This window comes from Marmota monax, unplaced genomic scaffold, assembly GCF_021218885.2.
Source record: "Marmota monax isolate L192 unplaced genomic scaffold, Marmota_monax_Labrador192_F-V1.1 WCK01_AAM20220418_F8-fsc00026, whole genome shotgun sequence".
In the NCBI taxonomy this organism is placed as follows: domain Eukaryota; kingdom Metazoa; phylum Chordata; class Mammalia; order Rodentia; family Sciuridae; genus Marmota; species Marmota monax.
Genome location: NW_026693108.1, coordinates 116,797 through 138,816, shown reverse-complemented (window position 1 = coordinate 138,816; position 22,020 = coordinate 116,797). Strand labels below are relative to the sequence as shown.

Genomic DNA, 22,020 nt, shown 5'->3' with positions numbered 1-22,020 from the left:
CCCAAAGGCACACACCCAGTGACCCACCTCCTCCAGCCACACCCTACCTGCCTATAGTACCACCCAGCTAATTCCTGTAGGGGCTAATGCACTGATTAGGTCCCAGCTGTCATAACCCAACCATTTCACCTCTGCCTTCTTGCAGTGTCCCACACATGAAGTTTTGGGGGACATTGGGCATCTAAACCATGACACTGGGGTCAAGAGAAAAGTTCTTGTACAGTTTTATACATGTGGCGAGTGATTTATTTTTTGAAAAGATGTTAGAATTTTTAAAATACATATTAAAAGTGAATACAAGACAATTTTAAAATTTTTTTTCATAACTGGAATTAGCAAAGGAGTCTTGCTGTGACTCCCAGGTGGGAGTTTCATTAACCACATAGTCTGCCCATTTACTCAGTCTTTTCTCTCAAACTCTTCCAGTCCTCTCTTCAGTGGACACATTGCCTACTTTTTCATAGAAAAACGTGGTTATAACATTTATTCACAGTATCATTAATAAACAAGGTGTTATAAGAGATGAACTTTACTAGCAAGTGAAGTGCTCCCTTAAATACCCAAACTTTTTATCTTCAGCTATTTAAAATGCATATTCTTTTCTACCTGCGTAAGCAGAACAATAGTATCTCTTGTGGCGTGAGGGTGAGGGTGAGGCTTGTCCATCACCCTCGTAGCGTCTCAAAGCTCCGTTATTTCATTCTTCAGTTTCTCCTTTTATTTATGCTTGAAATACTTGGGAGAAAGATGTGATAGCCAAAGGGAATCATGAACCAACAGGAAGGTGTGGCACGAGAACCGGTAATAAGTGCAAACCGGCCTTTCAGGTGTCAGTAACCGCGGCTGCAAGTGAAGCCCGCCGCGGGGACGCGGTACGCAGGGGCGCAGTTCTGAGCCGCTCATTTTCTCAGGATGAAATTCGAGGTTCCTGGATCGCAACACCAGCCCCAGGACCTGCCCGCAGGACCGGAGCTCAAGCTAGCGCGCCCGGGAACCCGACCTCTGGAAGCGGAGGGCTCTGGCAGGATGCGCCGGGGGCGGGGCAGTGGCGGCCGACGTCTCGCGAGGTTTCATCCTCGCGCAGGCGGCAACGGCTGGCGGCGAGTACGCGATGCGCTCGGAGAAGGAGCGGGCCGGAGGCCCGGGCGCGACCGTTGGTACCCGGGGCCCTGGCGGGAGGGAGAAGCTGTCTGCCGCGGAAGTCCAGTTCCGCCGTGAGTCACCACGACGAGAACCCGAGACACCAGCCTCTTCCTCGGGCTGCGGGGGCGGGGCCCGTAAGCCTCGCGAGGAGAAGAGGACGGCCCTGAGCAAGGTGAGCTGGGCCTGGGGCGGGCGGGCCGCCAAGCCTCGCGAGAAGAGGACGGCCCTGGGCCAGCGTGGGCGGGACCCGGGGTGGGCCGGACCTGCGAGCTCTGCGAGGCGGGGACTGGCCTGAGTAAGGGGGCGGGGCCAGGACGGGCGGCAGGACTTCTGTAGGGGAAAGGGACAGCCGTGCGCGAGGCGGGGCCAGGGACTGGAGGGCCGGGAGAACTTCACTAGGAGAAGGGGACGGCCCTCAGCAATTGCGGGCGGGACCAGGGGCCGGCGGGGTGCAGAACTTCCCTAGGAGAAAAGGAGGGCCCTAAGCAAGTGTAGGCGGTCCCGGGGCGGGGCTGACGGAGTGGGGCAGCGCGAGGGAAGAGGGCGGCCCGGAGCTGGTGTGGACAGGACGTGGAAAGGCGAGGTGTGCCTTGTAAGGGGAGGATGGCTCTGTGCAGGTGAAGGCTTGGTCCGCGGGGGACTGCGGTATGAGGGGTGGGAGTGCCCACTGTTGGTGAGCAGGGTTGGCCGGAGTGTGTCTGGGAGGGGAGCAGGTCTCTCCTAGGCCCGCGGGACCCTGGTTGCAGGATGAGATGTGCTGGGCGGGGTGTGCGCGAGGCCGGCGAGACCTTTGGCTAGAGGGTGGGATGCACACTGAGGCTGGCCGGTCTTCCGGCCGGCGGTCAGTTGGGGGACGCCCCAGGAGTGACAAGCCGGCGTTGTCCCTCAGGTGGTCCTCAGACGGCTGCCACCAGGCCTCACAAAGGAGCAGCTGGAGGAACAGCTGCACCCACTGCCTGCGCACGACTACTTTGAGGTGGTGGCCGCTGACCTCAGGTAGGTTTTGGCGCCCAGGTTCGTGGTGTGGGCGAGAAGCTGAGGGTAACAGCAACCCACTCCTTTTCCATCTCCCCACAGGACCCAGAAGTTCTCACAGACTGCCTTCTGCAGGACATTCCTGAGTTGGCAGGGCATTAATGGAACTTAGCAAGAGCCCTCTGTGATGTCCTCACAGTCCAAAAGTTATTTGGTGACACCAAACCTTACTCCATGTAGCTTTAAAGCATGTGAAGAGAGAACAATTGGTCAGTCCTGCATGTATACCCTGGTGTTGCTAGTGAAGACCAGTCCCCAGGTGGCCTCGGGCTTCTCCTAGCTGCCACACCTGCTAGCTGGGTCCTTCTCAGTGCCTGGACATACCTGCCTCTGTCTAAGTCCCTATTTAACAGAGATAGCCATGAGATAGGGGAGGAAGGCTGAGTTTGCAGTAGACCCCATACTGTGTGCCGTTGTAAGTACTAAAGTGCCTGGAAGTGCCTCTCCTTCAGTATAGATGGTACAGTCAGCATTCTCTTCTCAGAGGGCACAGTGGCCTGCCTGTCCTGATGCCACAGGTGACCTTTGTTTCCTGGCTCTGCACAGTGGCAAAACTAGCCCAAAGCATTCTCCCCAGTAAAAAGCCCTCAGGTTGTGACTTATTTGTGTTTTCAGTTTCTTGCAGAAAAATATCCAGATTGTTATAATTAACTGAGAGATGAACCTTTGACATAAAGGCTTTATCTGAAGTAGTTTGCCATTTCCAGAAAAGAAGAAAAAGGGCAAAGTTCCAGGAGTATTTCATCTTTACTAACTGCTTCTGCTGTCCTGTATTTCAGTCTGCACCCTCATCTGTACTCCAGAGCATACATTAATTTTAGGGACCCTGATGACATCCTTCTGTTCAGAGATCGTTTTGATGGATATGTCTTCATTGGCAATAAAGGTTGGGTTCCTGGCTTTTAAACTCTTCTAATGAAGCTTTGATGGGATGTTTGTGAGTTTTGATTAAGAAATTCTCAGTCATATAAAGTAATACCATAAAATTTGATTGCTACTGTATCATGTGCTGATGCATTAAAAACATTAAAATGAGGGCTAGAGTTTTGGCTCAGTGGTAGAATGCTTGCCTGGCATGGGTGAGGCCCTGGGTTTGATCCTCAAAACCACATGTAAATAAATAAATTATGTAAAAGATCCATTGACAACTAAAAAATATTTTTTAAAAAACCATTAAAATGATAAACCAAGGAATTCTAGAAATTGTGTGATGATGACAAGATTATCATTAGAAAATGGAGTTTTTTGAGTCAATTCTCTGGATAAATGAACTTTATGTCAGAACTAAGTTATTTTTCCTGTAATTGAAAGAAAATCTCTAAATGTATCTATATCTTGTCTTCTTAAATGAAGTATTCTGCAGTGTATTCTTGATTAACAGTTCTTGATAATGTTGTGGGGAAGGGGTTGAAACTGTGACTGATTGTGCTGGGTGGTATTGCCTGGGGGCTGCCTACCCTTTCTGGGCCTGCTTTTGGTGTTTTTCTTTCTCCTCTCCTGTCACATGGTCCTGTGCTGTTGAGTCTATAGACCATTGATGGCAAACTGTTTTCAGCCCCCCACTGCCTGCCTCTTGCCATTCACCTCCCCTCCTCCACCGAGGGTGTCAGACTAGAGGAGGTCATTAGAGTGGCAGAGCTAGGGGCCAAGACACAGTCAAGTAAAGGGAAGTTTTAGTACTTGAACCATCGGGACATTTGTGTTAATTGCGCTGTTCTTTGTCTTTTTTTTTTAAACTTTTAAAAAATATTGGTAAAATATAGATAACAAAATTATTGATTTTTCCTTTTTCAAATGTACAGTTCAGTAGTGTTAGGAATATTCACCTTATTCAACTAATTGCCAGGACTCCCTGCAGCTCACAAAACTGAAACTATACCAGTTAAATACTAACTCCACATCCCTCATCCCCAGCTCCTGGCAACCCCAGGTCTATTTCTGTTTCTGGGGTATGAATTTGACTACTCTGCATACCTCTTATTAGTGAATCACAGCATTTGTGTTTCTGTGACTGGCTTATTTTTGTGACTTAGAATAATGTCTTCAAGGCCCATCCATGTTGTAGCGTGCTGCAGAATTCCCTTCCTTTGTAGGACTGAATAATATTCCAGGTTTTAGCTGTGTGAACCTGGGTGTACAGATAGGTCTTTGAAATTCTTCTCTGAGTTCATTTGGACAAATACCCAGAGGTGGGATTGGTGGGTATACGGTCACTCTAGTTTTAGTATTTTGAGGAGCTGCCAAGCTGTTCCCCAGTGGCTACGCTCTTCTGCACTACCACCAGCAGTGCACAAGGGCTTCTGTTGTTCTTGTTCCTCACCAGCATGTATTTTCTGTTTTGCTCTCATATCACATTGTGATTTAGATTTGCATCTCTAATGTCTGTTGAGGCAGTCTCATACTATGCATGCTAGCCACTTGTAGATAATCTTTGGGAGAATACTTAATTCAAGTCCTTTGTACATTTCTCTCTTCTCTCTCTCTCTCTCTCTTTTTTTTTTTTTTTTTTGTGGTGCTGGGAGTGAACTTGGCTTCATGCATGCCATGTATGCACTCTACCACTGAGATACATGCCAAGCCTGCTTTGTCTGTTTCTCAGTCAGTACCTCTCTGTGGCTGAATACAAGTCTGTGTGCATGCTGGATGTTAGCCTCTTCAGATACAAGATTCCCAAACATTTTCTCCCATTCCACACATTGTTTTTATTCTGTTGATTGTATTCTTTAATGCATGGAAGTTTAAAACTTGGTGCCAGTTGATCTATTTTTCTATGGCTGCTCTTGCCTCTAGGGTTGTATCTGAGAACTCATTGCCAAATCCAGCAGTTTAGGGTTTTTCTGCTACGTTTTTTTTCCAAAGAGTTTTAAGCCTTTCATTTAGGTTTGTTCCATCTTTTTTTGTGAATAATGTTGGGTAAGAGTCCAATTTAATTCCTTTGCACCCGGATTCAGTTTTCCCAGCACCATTGTTGGAGAGTCCATCCTTCCCCCATTTAGTCATGACAGCCTTTTCAAAAGTCACTTAAACAGATATCCAGGGGACTTTCTGGGCCCTGTGTTGTAGTTCCCTGGTGGGTATGTCTGTCTTTAGGCCAGTACCACGCTGTTTTGATTACTGTACTTTGGTAGTAAGTGTGGAAATCAGGGAGCATTCTGCTGTCTTTAGCATGTAACTGCCATGTCCTGGGAGTTGGTGCAGGAGGGAGTTGACATCGCCCCTGCTGGAGTGCCATTTTCATTCTCATTCTTGACTTTATTCTGTGTAGTTGAGGTTGGCACAAAAAAAAATGTCTTCCAGATAAATGGGAATCAAAAATCAGTCACCTGACCATTACTGACATTACTGAAAATAATTATTCATTAGATTTGGTTCCAAGGTGCTAGTGCTTCATGTGTTGATCAGACATGTTTCAGATATTTTTCAGTGAGCATCTGTTTTCTTTCTCCTGCTCCAAATAGTAACAAATAAGTTTCTACTGCTTCCATTCTCTACATTTTTATTGGAAACAAATTTTATTTGGAACATGATACATACCCTTGAAACACCCTTTCCCTTTAGTTCTGTGTCTGTTATAAGCGAAGTAATTTCCTTGAATTGTATAACAGATTGGTAACTGAATTAACCTTTGAAAATAAAAAAAAATTATGTAGCTCAGTTGGCTAAATATATTTCAGTGACAAGAGTGTTTGGAAGGGGATGGGGAGGTCAGTATGGTGAAATCCACCCTTTCAAGTTAGCAGTTTGAAGATCTGAATGTGTTCAGCCATGAAGCCCCACAATGGGGCATGTCATAGTGAAGATTGTCCTCCTACCACCAGCTTGTCCTTTGTTTAAGTCTGGAGTTTGCTTGATCTTAGGTGAGTGAGCAAGGCAGAGTTCAGAGTTTGGACTGTGTCTTGGTCACAGGCCTGGAGTACCCTGCAGTGGTGGAGTTTGCCCCATTCCAGAAGATAGCCAAAAAGAAGCTGAAGAAAAAAGACACTAAGACCGGGAGCATCGCAGATGGTAAGACTGTGGAAATGCTGGATCGGGGGCTGTGAGGTTAGACACCTGGCCCACTGTCATCCTCTCCTGTGTTTGAGGAGGAATATGTTTATTTTTTTTCTTTTTTCCACCTACAGATCCAGAATACAAGCAGTTTTTAGAAACATACAGTGTGGAGGAAGAGAAAACCAGTGCCAATCCTGAAATCCTTCTGGGAGAGGTAGAGGCAAAGACAAGAGAACTTGTTGGTCTGTTTTTCTCATTTCTCTTTTCTTTATGGAGATACTTATATATAGAATATTTATTCATTCTTTTCATGATTACGGTAAAGATTTAGTTTGTTGTAGACTTGGCAGAATTGCAGTGTTTTTCAGTTTTTTTTTCTTAAATTTATTTTTTGGTTTATTTGACACAATACCTTTATTTTATTTATTTTTATGTGGTGCTGAGGATCGAACCCAGGGCCTTGCACGTGCTAGGCGAGTGCTCTACCACTGAGCCATAGTCACAGCCCCAGTGTGTTTTTCTGTTTTGACAGAAGGGTGGTTGACAGAGGGCATGGATGTTTCTGAGCTTTGCTGATGGAGAGCACCTGAGTTTCTAGACAGTCACTCTAAGCTACAGCCTCTGAAGGATCAGTGCTGAAGACATGGGAGTGCTCTGGCCATCTGGGGTGGGGCTGGGCAGCAAGCAGTCTCTGAGCCAGTAGAGATGAGGTGCTGCAGTCAGAAGAGTACCAAGCACTGGGGGAAGCCAGCCAAGCCAGTGGACACCCAGCCAGAGCACAGGGTCTGGTTAGGATCCAACTTAACCCTGTACCCCAGAAGCACACCTGTCACATCCCTAGACACTCCCCTGTGGATGCAAAGCCTCTTCTCTGTCACCAGGCAGATGCTGTAGTTGAGTGCCACATGCACCTGGCAGTGTCCTCCTTTCCTGCTGGTCTGCTTAGTGCTGGGCCTCTCTACCGGGCCCTATTGCACCTCCACGAGACTGTTCCTGCTCACCCAAGACTTGTGTGATGTGACAGTCACTGTTAAATGTGTTTTTTTATCTGTTGGTCTCATTCCATGTAAACTCCCTCTCCTTTCATTTTTCCGCTTCCCCAAGGGAACCGTATTTTCAACTTTGCTTTCCCAGAGCATAGTAGTTTAGGAGTTGAGTACAGTTGAATGAAGAAACAGGCTGGAGGCTGGGACTTTGCGGGAGCAGAATGCATTATCTGCTGTGTGTCGAGGCGTAGGAAGCCTGGTGTCTTCTGGGGGTACTAGTGAGGGGCCTAGAGTGATTTTAGGGAGCCACAGGAGCTGATTTGTTTGGTCCTGTCATTGCTGCATCCAGGGTGGATTGTGAATATCAAGGGACAGGCTTGGGCACTGGCTGAGAGGCTTACGTACCCAGGAGGCTACTGGTACTGGACTGGGAGATGCAGCATATATTTTGGAGGTAAAATAGATAGGGAGGATAGGTGGATTGGTTGTAGAATATAAGTGACAAGGGCTGGGGATATAGCTCAGTTGATAGAATGCTTGCCTTGCATCCACAAGGCCCTGGGTTCAATCCCCAGTACCACCCCCCCCCCCCAAAAAAAAAGAGCTGATAAGTGACAAAAAGAATTATAGGCTCCAAATTAAAATCATGAAGTGACCCCTATTATGAAGGGCAGACTCTGTCTGGGTGAACTCCTTGTTATGAAGGGCAGATTAGCATTTGTGGTATGCATTCTACAGTTTCTTCAGATACATGTAATGATGGCGCTGTTTTTGAACAGCAGTACTTATGGTATCATTTTCTGAGCTGCAGTCTATATTCTGATTTTACAGAGAATGAATGTACAGGTTGAGTATCCTGTATCTGAGATGTTTGGGACCAGAATTATTTTGGATTTAGGATTATTCTGGGGGCTTGGAATATATGCATGCATTTAATAAGCCACCTTGGGGCTGGCCCAGGTCCAAGCATTCAGCTCCCATGTTTCAGCACACCTTGCACTTCACCTGTGGGGGGTTCTGCACTATTTTTCAGCACTTGCATTTTGAATGACTCATCACATGAGATCCGATGTGGGGTTTTCCATTCAAGGTGTCAAATCAGTGTTCAAAAGTTTCAAACTTTGGAACATTTCAGATTTTGGATTTTGGGATTAGGGATGCTCAACCTGGATTATAAAAAATTGCAAGAACCTACAGGTTTATAACTATTGTATAGGAAATGGAGAAGTATTAAAGTGAACATATGAATTTATAATTTAATGATTTCTTTAAACATACAAAGACATATTTTTAACATTTGGCAAGTTAAACATATTGTTCTCATTTTACTTTTATACTGTCTTTGTGAATAGTATTTTATTTTATTTTTGGTGGTGCTGGGGATTGAACTCAAGGCCTTGTGCATGCTAGGCAAGCACTCTACCAAGTGAGCTATCTCCCCAGCCCCCATGAGTAGTATTTTATGACTCCCTTAAGAATCAAGAGCTGCATGTCTACTGGGCATTTCCAGATTGCTTGGTTTATAGTAATGGAATAAGAACTCCCCTGGATACAGTACACGCTCATGTAAATTTTTAAAATAACATATGTCCCCAAATTAAAGGTTAAATTGAAAATAAGTATTTAAATAAGAAAATTTTATTTACAAGTTACATGTGTGCATTACAGTTTTTTGTGTTTTAGCTAGAAGAACCACGCCTCTTTTGGAATATATTAAAAATAGAAAATTAGAAAAGCAGGTAGGTCTGGCATTTACCCGGTGAATATCTTTTCTGCATCTGCTGTTTCCATTCAGAAAACTTACACAGTACTTGTCCATACCTTCAGAGAATTCGAGAAGAGAAGCGAGAAGAACGGAGGCGGAGAGAGCTAGAAAAGAAACGTTTGCGGGAAGAAGAAAAAAGAAAGAGAAAAGAAGAAGAAACATGCAAAAGAAAGGAGGCAGATAAACAAAAGAAGACTGCTGAGAAAGAAGTGAAGATCCAGGTAGTTGTGAGGAACCATTCCATTTTTTTTTCCAAAAACAGTTTCGCTATGTGAATTATGCTTTTGAGGTCTTTTAGGTCCTTAGAATTTTAAGCAGATTTTCAGTTAACCTAGTCTTTATTGTTAGAGCTCCCTTTCCATTCTATAGCTGTGGTTTTTAAGGCTGTGCCCAGCCCCAGGGGCTCCTGGACTGTCTATGGGGACCACAGGACCTGGAGGGCAGAGGAGCCCACATATGGGGTATCTGCTCACATCTTTCTTTAAAGAAAAGTTTTCCTGGCTGAAAAGTACCCACCTAGAACCACTGTCTTTCCATGTGCTCAAACTTGGGCTCATCATTCTCTTGTGGTGACAGCCCCACAGTCTGGCTCTTTCTCACCTAGTTTCTCTTATGAGGGATGTATTTGTTCAGATGCTTCAAGGGGATTTTTCTTTGTAATATGTGTTGGCCAGAATTGGGATCAGCTTTGTCTGCTTGGGACCTTATTAAACCCAGATTTCAGTCCAACGTGATTGTATCTAACTTCACAGAGGTACCTTAAATCATAACTGTGAAGTTAGGTACCTTATAGAGGCTCGATAGAATTATACAACAAAGAAAAAGAAAAAACATCAGGACTTAGGGAGAGTGGGAAAGAGACAGCTATAGCACAGATTACTTTCTGATACTCTCTCTAGTCAGAAATAGAAAATTTGGTCAGAATCATGCTTCTCAGAAAACACCAGCTCTTCCAGGAAGTGGAGTTTTCTCTGGGTCTTTGCTCTAAGAGAATCTCTCCTGGGGATTCGCTAGCCACAGAGAGGACAGTTTCTCAGCAGCATCCCACAGAAGCACGCACATATGTGTATCTGTCAGGACTGCTATTCCCAGAGTCTCACAGCTTGGCCTGGCCAGGGCATCCTGGCAGTGCTGTGCATCTCTGGGCACTGCTGCTGGTGCTATACCTGAGCTGATGGAGTGTCCCCCTTGGTATTTGCTTTTACCATCTTGAGGATGAGAAGGGAAAATGGACGTGGGAGACTGGACATGGATTCTTAAAGCTGCACATGGAAGTCATGCATGTGATGTTCCCCATGTAAGTGGCCAGGACAACTCACATGGCCCCTTAGTTCAGAGGGAAAGCTTGAGACTACTGAAGACTGACATAGCTGCTGAGGACTGTCTCCCCAACTGTCTCTAAAAGCTTAAGGACGGGGCTCGGGATGTGGCTCAAGCGGTAGCGCGCTCGTCTGGCATGCGTGCGGCCCGGGTTCGATCCTCAGCACCACATACAAACAAAGATGTTGTGTCCGCCGAAAAACTAAAAATAAATAAATAAATTCCCTCTCTCTCTCTCTCTCTCTCCCCCCCCCTCTCCTCTCTCTTTAAAAAAAATAAATAAATAAATAAAAAATAAAAGCTTAAGGACATTTGTGCAAAGTAGACTTCATGGAAGGAATGGGACAAGAGCCAGGCCACTCAAGCCCACTTGCTTCAAAAGTGGAAGCAGGTTCTCCAGGTAGGCAATGTATTCCAAACAGCCACCCATAGAGTTCAAGTTGACTCGGGTAAGAAGTGGGTGCAGATCTGTGTTGGTTTAAAATACATAGTCTGATAGTGCTATTGAAATCAGAGAGCCTAGCTGTGACTACATAGACAGACACCTGATGGGTGGAGCAGGGGTTTTCCTCAGGAAGCTGCTTGGAGCGCGGAGAGTTCTCTGTGTGTGTATGGGTCGGGGCTCATGCTCCATGGTACGGTGAAGTCGCCGTGAAGGGAGGTGCCCATCTGCTGTGACCAGTGCCGCCAAACTAGCAGGTTTCAGCGAGGGGCATGGGATATTTGAAGGAAATAAAGAGTCAACACACGCAAATTGCTGCTCTCTGGTGGCAAAACAGGTCTAAAAAATTACACCAGCAATCTTTATTATATATGTCTCTAAATCAGGTTAAATACTATGCAAGCATTATTCTTTGTATTCATGAAAGTTACAGAGTTAGCAAGAATATGCAGCTATTTCCTCAGTTACATTCTACAGTTGCAATGGGCAATGTTAGGAGCCTTGTGCATCTCTCAAGAATGTCCATTGTTTAAAGTTACTAACTCACTTGCAGATTAAGGAGCAGCTGGTGAAAATGTTGTTATCTTAGCAGGGAAGCTCCTTGGTTCCCAGGAGCTCCTTGCCTGTCAATAAGGTTGAAGCTGATAAGACTCCAGCATGGAAGATACCTCCATAGCAACTAGGCATCTATGCCTTTGCACAGAAACTTTCCCAGTACCCAAGTATGCCACAGTCATGAAGTCATCAGGGACCTTAATCTCAGATACTGGTCTCCCAGTCACTGTCACCGCTGTCTACATCTGTCATTCCAGAACTCAGTTCTGTCTTATTGTCGTGTCCAGGAACACGGAGGGGACACCCTGTGAACCTTAGCAGCTAACCCAGTGCCTGATGCTTTATAGTCCGTAGATTACCACTAGTTTTTCAAAAAGAACCATGGAAACTTGTAGTCTATAATTTCAACTATAATTTTTAAGTAGGACTTTTGAAGTATTTGGAAGTAAGTGTTTTATTTCCGTATTTTTGATTATGCAGTTAAAATTTAAAATAAGCTAAAGAAATAAATCAAATTTAAGTCAACAAAAGTAAGTCCAGCATCCTTCATAGGAGGAAGAAATTAGAACATGACAACAGCTAGACTAGAGGAAGAGCTAGGCAGGTCAAACCTGAGAACAGCTATGGCTCCCAGCCTGAGGGTGGAGGGAGACTCATGAGTGAGGTCATCCACCTGTTTAGCTCTTAACAGGCAGGTGTGTGTGATTTGGGATCTCTGACTTATGAATCATCTGGAGAGTTCCAATTTTTTAAGAACCTCAAAAATAAAACCTGCAGCAATGCCAAAAGAAGTCATACAAACAGCCTAAGGGTGTTGTTCATAGAGAAAGGAGCACAGGGGCCAAAGCCCACAGGGAGCTTGATGGGGAGGTTGGGTCCCAGAGATGCAGATACAATCCCTGAATCAGTGGTGGCTCTAGACCAGTTATCTGGAGAAACTGTCATTGTTATCAAGAAGTTCTGACTGGTGTGTGTGAGTGATTGGGGTGTGCATATGTAGTGCAAGCACAGACCAGGACCTGATTACATGTATGAGCATCAGCACACTTGTACCAGACAGGAACATGCCTGACCTCAGCAGCCCTTGGTCTCTGGAAGCCTCGCTGTGTTGCGCTTCCTGAGCCCATAGTGCTGTCCCCACTGTCTTGCTCCTGGCTCACCCCAGCCCTGCTTGCTTTGTCCTTCCTAAACATGTGGACTGCTCTCCCCAGCCCTGCCCTGGCTGCTCCTCTCCTGGCCTCAGTCTCTGTCTCACCTCTGCAGTCTCCCTTCTTCTGCCCCTCTCCCTGGGTCTCTGTGCTTCTCAACTCTGGTTTAGTATGTATGTGGAGCTTTCAACCTCTACCTGAGCTGAGCTTGTTCCTCTCCACCCCTAGGAGGAGTACTGTCTTGGCTAGAATGCCAGCCATGGTGTGGGGGGACATCTGTCTCACAGCCACATTCCCAGTGATCAACACAGGGTCCTAGTGCCCAGTCTCAACACACAAATGAGACGCTTGGTCTCTGCAGAGGGATGTGTCTTGTATGCTAGCAAGAGAGCCTCAGCCTGGGGACTGGTTGCCAGAAAGACCAGGGTGGGACTGGAGAGTGGGGCTTTGAGCCCACCTGCAGTCTCCCAGGAGGGCTGGTGATTATTAGTCACTAGCAGCTGGGGACTTAATCCTGCCTTTGTGATGAACCTCAGAATAACACCTAAGATTCCTCCAGGTTGGTGAACACGGAAATTCTGCGTGGGTTTGAGTTGGAGTCAGGGCACATGGCCCCCTGCAGCCACACCTCCCTGGCTGGCTGCTCCCAGTTGCACCTGTACAGTACACAGTGGTGGGAAGTGGAGTACCCCTGAGTTCTGTAAGTCCTTACTGCTTATCCAGCCTCTGCCAGGATGGGTAAGAGGGTCAGAGGCACCAGTGACAACCTGAGTTCTGCACCTGGAGTGGGAACCTGCCTGGGGACACACACCAGGTAGATGTTCTCCTAAGTGTAACTGCGGTTTTAGGCACATGAAATTATTTTTTGAGTGAAGGGGCATGGAGACCATTGTACTTCTATAACGCTCATATTTATCTCAGACACACTGCTGATGTAATTTAAAGGAAGGTGGACAGTTCCCTAAAAAGGAATGTCGAAGGTCATGACTCCACACAGCTGCAGGAAGAGGGCATTGCGGGTTGACATCCACAGGGTGAGAGACAGCTGGTGCTTGTCTCGGGGATCCCTTCAGTGGAGCATGCCATGTCAGGGCTCTCCTGCACTGCAGGTGTACACACGCTCCCTTCATGGGTGAGGACAGAGGTCTCCAGAGTGCACCTCCTAGTGGTGCATGGAGTCTCTGTGGTGCTGGGCTCTGGGGAGGCCCATGTGCAGGTGTCCAACCCCTGCTTCAAGGAATAGAAAAGGCAGTGTTTGAAAACTATAGACTGGGGCTGAGGATGCAGCTCAGTTGGTAGAGGGCTTGCCTCACATGCACAAGGCCCTGGGTTCAATCACCTGCACCACCAAAAAAAAAAGAACTGACAACCATAGATGTTCTAAAGAACAGACCTGTGGGTGACAAGAAGGGGAATGCTCAGAGTTCCACCACCAAGAATGGTGATCAGTGAGTGTCAGAGCCTGCGGGCATTGGCGCTTCATACCACCTGAAGGCCAGAAGTGGTCTGAAGACTGAGGGCAGTATGTGCTCATGGGCCAGGCTGCAGTGGTCTGACCCTTCTCGGTGTCCCCCATTGTTGAGCGAGTGTGTCTGTGTGTGTGTGAATATAAAACTAGATCATGGTGCCTGTTCTTTGTGTAATGTTCTTTTATTGCTAACATGAGCATCTTTTCATTACAAAACATCATTTTTCATAACTATAGAATATTTCATTGACAGATCCACTGTGTGTTGAACCAAAAACCTGCTTTTTGTACCTCTGGTTTAATTCTTTAGCTATTGAAGCATTTGGGCTTAATATTGATATGCATTTTTAATTATTTAAGTTTCTTTTGTAATATGCTCTGGAATGCTGATTTGTTAACGTTACAATTTCTCAGCTTCTTAAGAAACCAGAAAAGGGAGAGGAATCAACCACTGAGAAACCAAAAGAAAGAGGAGAAGAAGCTGGTGTTGGAGATGGCAGGCGGGAAGCCCACGCCCCCTGCACAGTGAGGAAAACCAGGCTCCTGGAGAGCCTGCCAGAGGCGCTCAGGGAGAAGTGAGTGTGAACTTTCCTACCACCCGTGGCATGGACTCACAGTGTCAGCATGTGTGTCATGTGTTCTGGGAGTCTGGAGAGTGCTGCTCTCGTGCCTTTGCTCAGTCTTGCCAGGAGCATGGTGGACATGGGGCCTTTGGTCAGATTGCACCAGTCAGCCTTCACTCAGGCCTGCAGGCACTGCCTCCATGGGCTGTCCTCCTGTCAGGTTTGCCTGTTTGTTCTTCCAGCACCCCGTCTAGCCCAGTGTTTCCTGCTGGCCAGGTCTTGGTGGTAGAGAAGTAGATCTTCGGTGCTTGGTCCTCCTGTTCCTGCTTCCCCTTGCCCTTGCCTCCTTCCTTACCCCTCTGCATGGTTCTGTGGAGGAGGCTGAGGTGCAGAGGCAGCGTCTGTGTTGTTGGCCCACAGGTCACAGGATGACAGTGATGGAGAGCAAAGGGACCTGGAGAGAAGACCTCGGGGGAGGGAAGCTGAAATGCTGAGGTGCCACCTGGACAGCAGCAGAAAACATGGTGCTCACTCAGAGTTTGCCAGGTTTGCCAGGAGGAACGAAGATGAGCTGAGATGGGTCCGAGGGTCCACCCAAGATAGAGGGAAGAAGGGGCGCCAGGACGGGGGCATCCCCATGGAGACGGCAGAGAGGCTGGCCAGGGAGAAGGAGGACAATGGCCTGGCCCCCAGGAAGGAGCGTCTGAGAAGCAAGGTGCTCTGAGCCCCTGGGCTGGTCCTCCCGCAAAGCTCTGCTCTAGGGCATCCCTGTACTTTTGCAGTCTCATGACTGCGTTTTCCAAATTATCTTATTAAATCAAACAAGGAGAATCTGCCTAGCGTGTAGCGTTCCTGCCTAGTGTGTAGCCTTCCAGGATGGGTCTCCCACCGCATGAGGCCCCCACCCGTGGATTCACTTGTCATGGTCTTCTGGAGATCTTGCTCTCTTGGGGCACATCAAACCTGCAGTGAGCACAGGGCAGAGCCCACCGTCTCCTCAGAACCAAGTTGCTTTTCACCAAGAAAACTGTCTTGTTTAGTCCAAGCTAGACATTTAACCCACTGACTTCAGAGTGAGACCCTAGCATTTACCTTTCAGACAACAGGAGAGCACCAGTGGCATGCACACGGCCTCCGAGCACCCAGTGGACATGGTGTTGGGTCCCGCTCAGCCCAGTGACAGCTTCTTTTTCTTTCACTTTTTTTTTTTTTGGTGCTGGGGATTGAACCCAGGGTGCCTTACCACTTAGCTACATTCTTAGCCCTTTTTGTTTTTCATTTTGCAATAGGGTGCAAGTTGCTGAGGCTGGGTCTCCAGCTCATGATTCTCCTACTTAAGCCTTCTGAGTTGCTGGGATTACAGACCGCTGAGCCCAGCTGAATTTCACTTTTTTTTTTTTTTTTTTTTAATATTTATTTATTTTTTTTAGTTCTCGTCGGACACAACATCTTTGTTTGTATGTGGTGCTGAGGATCGAACCCGGGCCGCACGCATGCCAGGTGAGCGCGCTACCGCTTGAGCCACATCCCCAGCCCCTGAATTTCACTTTTGTTTGGTCGCATTTTCCCAGAGAAGCATTGGTACTGTATTGGTAACAGAGCTGGGTTCCACGTCCACGCTTGCCCAGCCTGCTGAGCAACTTGACTGTCCTCTGTCTCTGGTTTGGCATTTTAAGAATATGAATGGGAATTTGATGTGTGACCTCGGAGACAGGCTGTCTCCATTCCATTCACTTGCAATCCACTGGAGCTGAATGTTGGTGATGTTCATTTGTCATGTTTCAGGAAAGACCAGCCTAAGACCCAGAGGAGAGCTTCATGCATGACAGTCTTATAGTACTTGACATTTCTGTAGACCCCTTAATCTCAGGGGACAGCCATGGGCCTTTTTTGAGAGAGCACCTTCACATGCTTCCCTCCTAGCTGCCTGTGTAGGCAGTGGTGGTAGCTGTTATGTTTTAGCCTTCAGCGGCCCACAAGGCCTGCCCCAACATGGTGTGGTGAGGCGCTTTGGGGTGACAGTTGCTACTTAGGAGGCCAGGATGCAGACACCACCCTGGGGAGGACGAGCCCCGGAATGCAGACCAGGTGCCTGCTGAGCCTCTTCCTGTTCTTCTCACTGGTCTAAAAAGAAGTAATGCTAAACACTTGGGGTAACTTCCGGGGGCCCCACACCCAGCCCGGCACTAGGTCATGGTGAGCACTGCGTCTTAAGAGAGGAGAGCTTGTCTGCAGGTCATTCAGGTCACATGTGGGGCCCCTGGTGGCCAGGAGGGTGCTGGGCAGGGAGTCTGCTCCTGGGGCTCTGGGCTGTGAGGGAAACAGGATTTGTCTCCTCCCTGTTGCTCCAATGTGGTGGAAAGCTGGCTGGCCTTGGTATCCTCGGCCGTAGTCATGTACTATGGCTGTGCACCCTTGTGCCCTGACATGGTTGCTTTTCATGTCCTCAGTCCTGCCTGCTAGTGGAATTAAATCAGATCAAAACACAAGGGTAGTTGTCTCACACAGCAAAATTCATTTGCAGCAATCAAGGAGACCACAGAGAATCACTACCAAAGCCATGACTTCCACAGGTCAGGCAAGCTTGCAGGAGGCTGCGTCACATGCACAGTGGGAGATCCTGCCTTCCTCCCTTGTGATAGAAATGAGGCTGTAGTTCTTCCCTGGGAGGACATTTGGTGTTACAATGAAGTGAAGTTGGTGTCTGCCACAGCACATACTCTTAGGGTAGCTAGTGGAACATTATTTTTGAAAAACATCTTGGGCTCATGCTGCTGAACAGGAGAGGCTACATTCGGCTTTCCCAGGCTGCTGCTCTGCTAACAGAAGCAGAGGGGCCTCGCCCTCCTGGGTTGCTGCCCTTGGAAGAGTGATTGGCACTTCAGCCAATCACAGGTGGGATGGCAGCCGTACCTGCCAAGAGCTTGCCCTCAAGCAGGAAGGGGTACAGAGGACTCAGGCTATGGCGGGAGCAACAGCAAAAAGAACCAAGGGCTGGTCCCGAGAAGAGGGAGGAGGCCGAGTGAGCCTGCAGACCCCTGTGCAGACACGCTGGAATGGGCACCACAGGGAGGAAGTCATCCCTGGAACCTGACCTGAGAAGAGAAGTGGATCTGGTTTCTTCAGCAGCCATGGAGGGGGAGGGGGAAGGGGGGAGGGGGAGCAGTCTTCCTGGAAATGGAATAAAATGTTCATCGTTCACCTTTCCTAGTAGTAATTTGGTCAGATTGGAAAGCAGAAAAACTTGAATGAGATGGGAGGACATTGGTATTGCCTCCGCGAATTCAGAAGCTCTTTGATCTGCTGTCAGTACCCACTCTGGCGGGCACAATGGCCACACCTGTAACCAGCAACTGGGGAGGCTGAGGCAGGAGGGTTGCAAGTTCAAGGCCAGCCTCAGCAATTTAGTGCAGCCCTAAGCAACTTAGCAAGATCCTGCCTCAAAACATTAAAAAGGTGGGGGGGGGGGCTAGGCATGTAGCTTAGACATCTCTAGTTCCAAAATAATGACAACACTACCACCCACTCTGGGTTTTCACATCCACAGGCCTATTAGCCTGTTGGGTTCTGCCTTCCTGGCTTTCCCTGTCCTCTGGGCTGGGCCCACCATAGCCCTTGTGAAGCCTCCACGCTCCTCTCTCCCACGGGGACCTTCGGGCTGTATGATTCCTTAGCTCTAACCACAGTCCCTTGGGCAATTTGGTTACTGCCTGGATGAAAACGGCCCATGTTTTCCAAGGCTGTGCGTGGCTTGAAAGGAGTGGCCAAGACAACATATTACTGGGGATAGGACGCTGACAGCATCTAGAGACTGGCTTGAGTCTGAGGCACTTTCATTCTGTGTGATGTACCTCTCTGAAACCACTTTCTACAGTGCTTCTCCCTTTCAGTGAGATTTTTACATGTCATATATGTTTAGCAGTGTGCTTTGAACAATTTATTAAATGAAATTTTTTGTTGCTATGGATTTAAAGTCCTAAATTTAGGGTGCTTTTTCTACAGAGAATTTTATATAATAAAATACTGCATTTAAAATGGAGATAGAAAAAACAGTAGAATGAAACAAGACATTATTACTGTATGTATATATGTGATTACACAACTAATATTATTCTGCAACATGTACACTAAGAAAAATGAGAAATTATATCCCATCTATGTATATTAAAGTGCATAAATACAAAGGAAAATGGGTTTCAGTTCCCTGAATATTTTGATTAAATCCATTTCCTTATTTTGAAAGTTTGTATTTGTCAAAACGTCAATAAGTTTTTGTTTTCACTAAAAAGCCTGGGGCTGTTGGATGTGAGTCCATTTGGGCATAGCCACACGCCTGTTATTGACTCCCGGGCCCTGGGAGTCTGTGGGAAGCGGGGGGAATAGGGTGGGATAGTGGATGTGTAGACCATCCCTGTGTGAATGAATGTGACTTTCCAAGAGCAGGAACAGCCCCTCTGGCATAGCTGCTGACCCCGCTGGGTATCAAAGTTTTAGTCAGAGCCTGTTGATAGCCAGGAGTGAGACTGGCAGCTCCCACCCACAGCAGGGAAACAGCCGGAAAACAGCCTGTGGCCTCTTGAGGCAAACATCCCTCAGGGTCAAATCGGAGGATGTCACCAGGGCCACAAACAGTGTGAAAGGCCAGGGAATTCAGGACTGTAGGGAAATAACGAATTCCTCCCAGTGCTGAACATAAAGGGTAAAAATGCAAACGAATCTCTAAATGGAACTTGGGACTTGCCAGGCAGGCACTGAAATAACTCATTATGCCTCATAGGCCAGAAATAGCCACAGCACCTCTATGTGAAGGTTGACCAGCAGTTCAGAAGGAGCAGAGCCCTGACTGGGGTGGAGGTGTGTGGGACACTCCAACGGGGGCAGTACACCAGTCCCACTGGCCCTTCCTTGCCTGCAACAAAGGCTCTGCCCTTGCCACTCTTCTGTGTTTTGTACCTACCCGTGTCAGGCTAAGCAGAGACGGGTCTTGCCAGAAAATGGAGCATAGGAGAGCTGGTGCTGGGAGCAGTCAACTTCCACACCAAGGACCCTGGCACTTCACTAATTCATGTCGCAAAACTGAGGGCACATATGCGTTTCAAGGGGAGGAGTACAAAGAAGAAAGAAAAATCAGTAGGAGCAGTAGTTTGGCACAGAATATGGTCAGTGTGTTGCTTAAATATCCAAGGGGTTCTTGTTGCTTCTTAACCGTCTTAAAGCAGCCTGAAATCAGTGGTGGCCCTTGTGAGGGAGATGCAGGTGCCAAAAGTGCCCACCAGACTTCAAGACTTGTAGGGATGGTGGGAGAAACAATGTGCTGCTCTCTTCCCTCCTAATTCTGGCCAAGGACCAAACTGTACTTTCTTCACCACCTTGAGGACACCCTGAGAAGGGAATCAGCCTCTTTAGCACAATGAAAACGGTATATTTTGTCGGGAAAAGGCCCCTAAAATATATGTTAATCCTTCCACGGGATACACCACCTCCCAGGGAAACAATTCCATACTGAGGCCTTTGCAGGCCTGATGTAGGCCCCTGGCACTGCTGGTGGCCCTGCTGTCACTCCCCATAGCCCTTGAGCTCACTGGAGAGGCTGCATTATCCACTTTGCATCCCAGAGCCTGAAGCTTTTTCTACCACAGCAGGTCCTTAAAAATGCCTAACAAGAGAATAGACCGAGGCTTGTTCCACTCCAGATGACACCTCTGGTCAGAGCAAGGAGAGGGCCAATTATTTGCCCTCTGGCTATGGTTCTACCATGGTTCTGAACTGTGGCTATCTGCAGGAGCACTTGAAGGCATCTACAAACTATGCAGGATTGTGCTTGGCCCCCAGAGATTTCACTGGCGCAGCTGTGTGGAGCTAGGAATCAGTTTTAAAAATGCTCCAGTGATCCAAGGTGCAGACAAGGTTCAGAACTATGAATGTGGCTGGGTATAGGGGTACACACTTGTCATCCCAACAACTGAGGCAAGAGGTTCACAAGTTCAAGGCCAGCCTCAGAAATTTATCAAGACCTTGTCTCAAAATAATAAGAAAAAGGATTGAGGATGTAGCTATGTGGTAAAGCTCCCCTGAGTTCAATCCCCAGTACCTAAAAAGAAAAAATGAAAAAACAAAAACACCACTGTGTGCCTCTCTCTCCATGAGGAAATGCTGGGTTTCATCTCTGAGAAAGCTGTACATTCCAGAAATTACATGCTGGTCTGTGTATTCAGCTGGTGCTTACTGATTCCCTGCAGTGTCCATGACACAAGACAGTTGCTCAAAGCCAAAAGAAAGACTTAAGATCTCAGTAAAGGCAAATACATAGGTAATTACAGAAGTTGGCACTATTGTAGCAATAGTTTTGTGAGGCTTGTGCATTTCACAGAATGGTTAGTGTATGCTTTGGGGCACATAATGTATAAATAGGTAACTTCCCCCACACAGTGGCTGAAAGGAAGGATGGAAGGCTGAAAAAGAAAAGGAAGGCCGGTTCAAATCCAAGTTCGAGTGTTCCAGCTCTAGGGTGTTCAATGCAATTCCCATGGCAACCACAAAGAAAAGGGCTACAGAATATACACAAAAGGACACAAGGAAGAAATTTAAATGTTTCATTATAAAAAATCAACTAAACATCAAAGATAGTGCTGCAGGAAATGAGGGACAAGAAAACTTTATAGAAATCAAAAAGCAAAATGACAGGAGTCCCTCCATGTTGGTGATTACATGTAAGGTGAATAAGCATTCTAATGAAAATACAGAGCTGGGGGTGGGGCTCAGTGGTAGAGTGCTTGGTTACCTGTATGAGGCACTGGGTTCTATCCTCAGCGTCACATAAAAATACTTTATAATGAAAATACAGAAATCAGCAGGCTGGATTTTTAAAAAGATCCAATTATATGCTGTCCAGAAGAGATTCATTTTCAATCCAAAGACACAAATAGATTGAAATCAATGAAAAAAGATACTCCACTCAAATAGGAAACACAGATGAGCAGGGTAGCTATACTAATATCAGATAAAACAGACTTTAAATCAAAAAGGTTACAGGAGACCAAGGAGGACTTTATATAGTAAGTTTCAATACACTCAGGCTATATGACAAGCACAGACCTAAGGATAAGTGTGTAAATCACACCTAATGACAGACCATCAACACACATGAAGAAAAGATGACAGAAAGAAGGTCAACCCCCCTATAATGTGTAGATAAAGCAGACAGAAGTGAGGAAATGGCAGCACATGAACAACACAGCAGATGAACTGGGCTCAGTGAACGTCTGATGGGGACACCGGGAACTAAGGCTTGACGTTCTGTGTCTCTGCTTGGGAAGGGAGAGGCAGCTCTGAGAAGAGTGTCAGGCTATCTGGAAGGAGCAAAAGAAAGGAGCTGGGTTTATGGGCTTGTAGGGTTGCTGGGCTTAGGAACACTGCTGGTGTGCTCTGGCCTGTGCAGGCACTTTAGCCAAGTACCCTTGCCCTGTGGTGACGACGTCAAGTTAACAAAACACCCTGGCTCCGATGATGAGCCTGGTGCTCCTTGAGGGTGGAGAGATGGCATGCATCTAGCATCTGACAAAGTGAGCTACAGTGGGACATTAAATAGCTGTCAGGCCATGAACC

General features: G+C 47.1%; 1 protein-coding gene across 7 annotated transcripts; it reads left to right on the top strand.

The window, feature by feature from the left end:
* Positions 1–1,070: 1,070 nt before the first annotated feature.
* Upf3a (UPF3A regulator of nonsense mediated mRNA decay) lies at positions 1,071–17,551 on the top strand. 7 transcript variants are annotated; one of them, XM_046454916.2, is made up of 11 exons: positions 1,071–1,315; positions 2,033–2,139; positions 2,958–3,064; positions 6,085–6,183; positions 6,300–6,410; positions 8,838–8,893; positions 8,982–9,143; positions 14,267–14,427; positions 14,962–15,130; positions 15,846–15,915; positions 16,940–17,551. In XM_046454916.2, exons 1-11 carry the CDS (start codon positions 1,112–1,114, stop codon positions 17,191–17,193), a joined length of 1,500 nt encoding a protein of 499 aa, XP_046310872.1. In that variant the 5' UTR covers positions 1,071–1,111; the 3' UTR covers positions 17,194–17,551. The 7 variants fall into 7 exon arrangements, with proteins under 7 accessions (XP_046310872.1, XP_046310869.1, XP_046310873.1 ...); XM_046454913.2 differs by having other exon boundaries at positions 1,072–1,315; positions 14,836–15,130; XM_046454917.2 differs by lacking the exon at positions 14,962–15,130 and adding an exon at positions 14,836–14,961 and having other exon boundaries at positions 1,072–1,315; positions 16,940–17,201.
* The last annotated feature ends 4,469 nt before the right edge of the window (positions 17,552–22,020 follow it).

Bases quoted from the DNA above. Each gene is read 5' to 3' on its own strand.
- Upf3a (XM_046454913.2), top strand. From the start codon at position 1,112: ATGCGCTCGGAGAAGGAGCGGGCCGGAGGCCCGGGCGCGACCGTTGGT. The intron at 9,144-14,266 runs GTTGTGAGGAAC...ACAATTTCTCAG, and splicing joins AAGAAGTGAAGATCCAGGTA to CTTCTTAAGAAACCAGAAAA. The intron at 15,131-15,845 runs GTGCTCTGAGCC...TATTTTTTTTAG, and splicing joins AGGAGCGTCTGAGAAGCAAG to TTCTCGTCGGACACAACATC.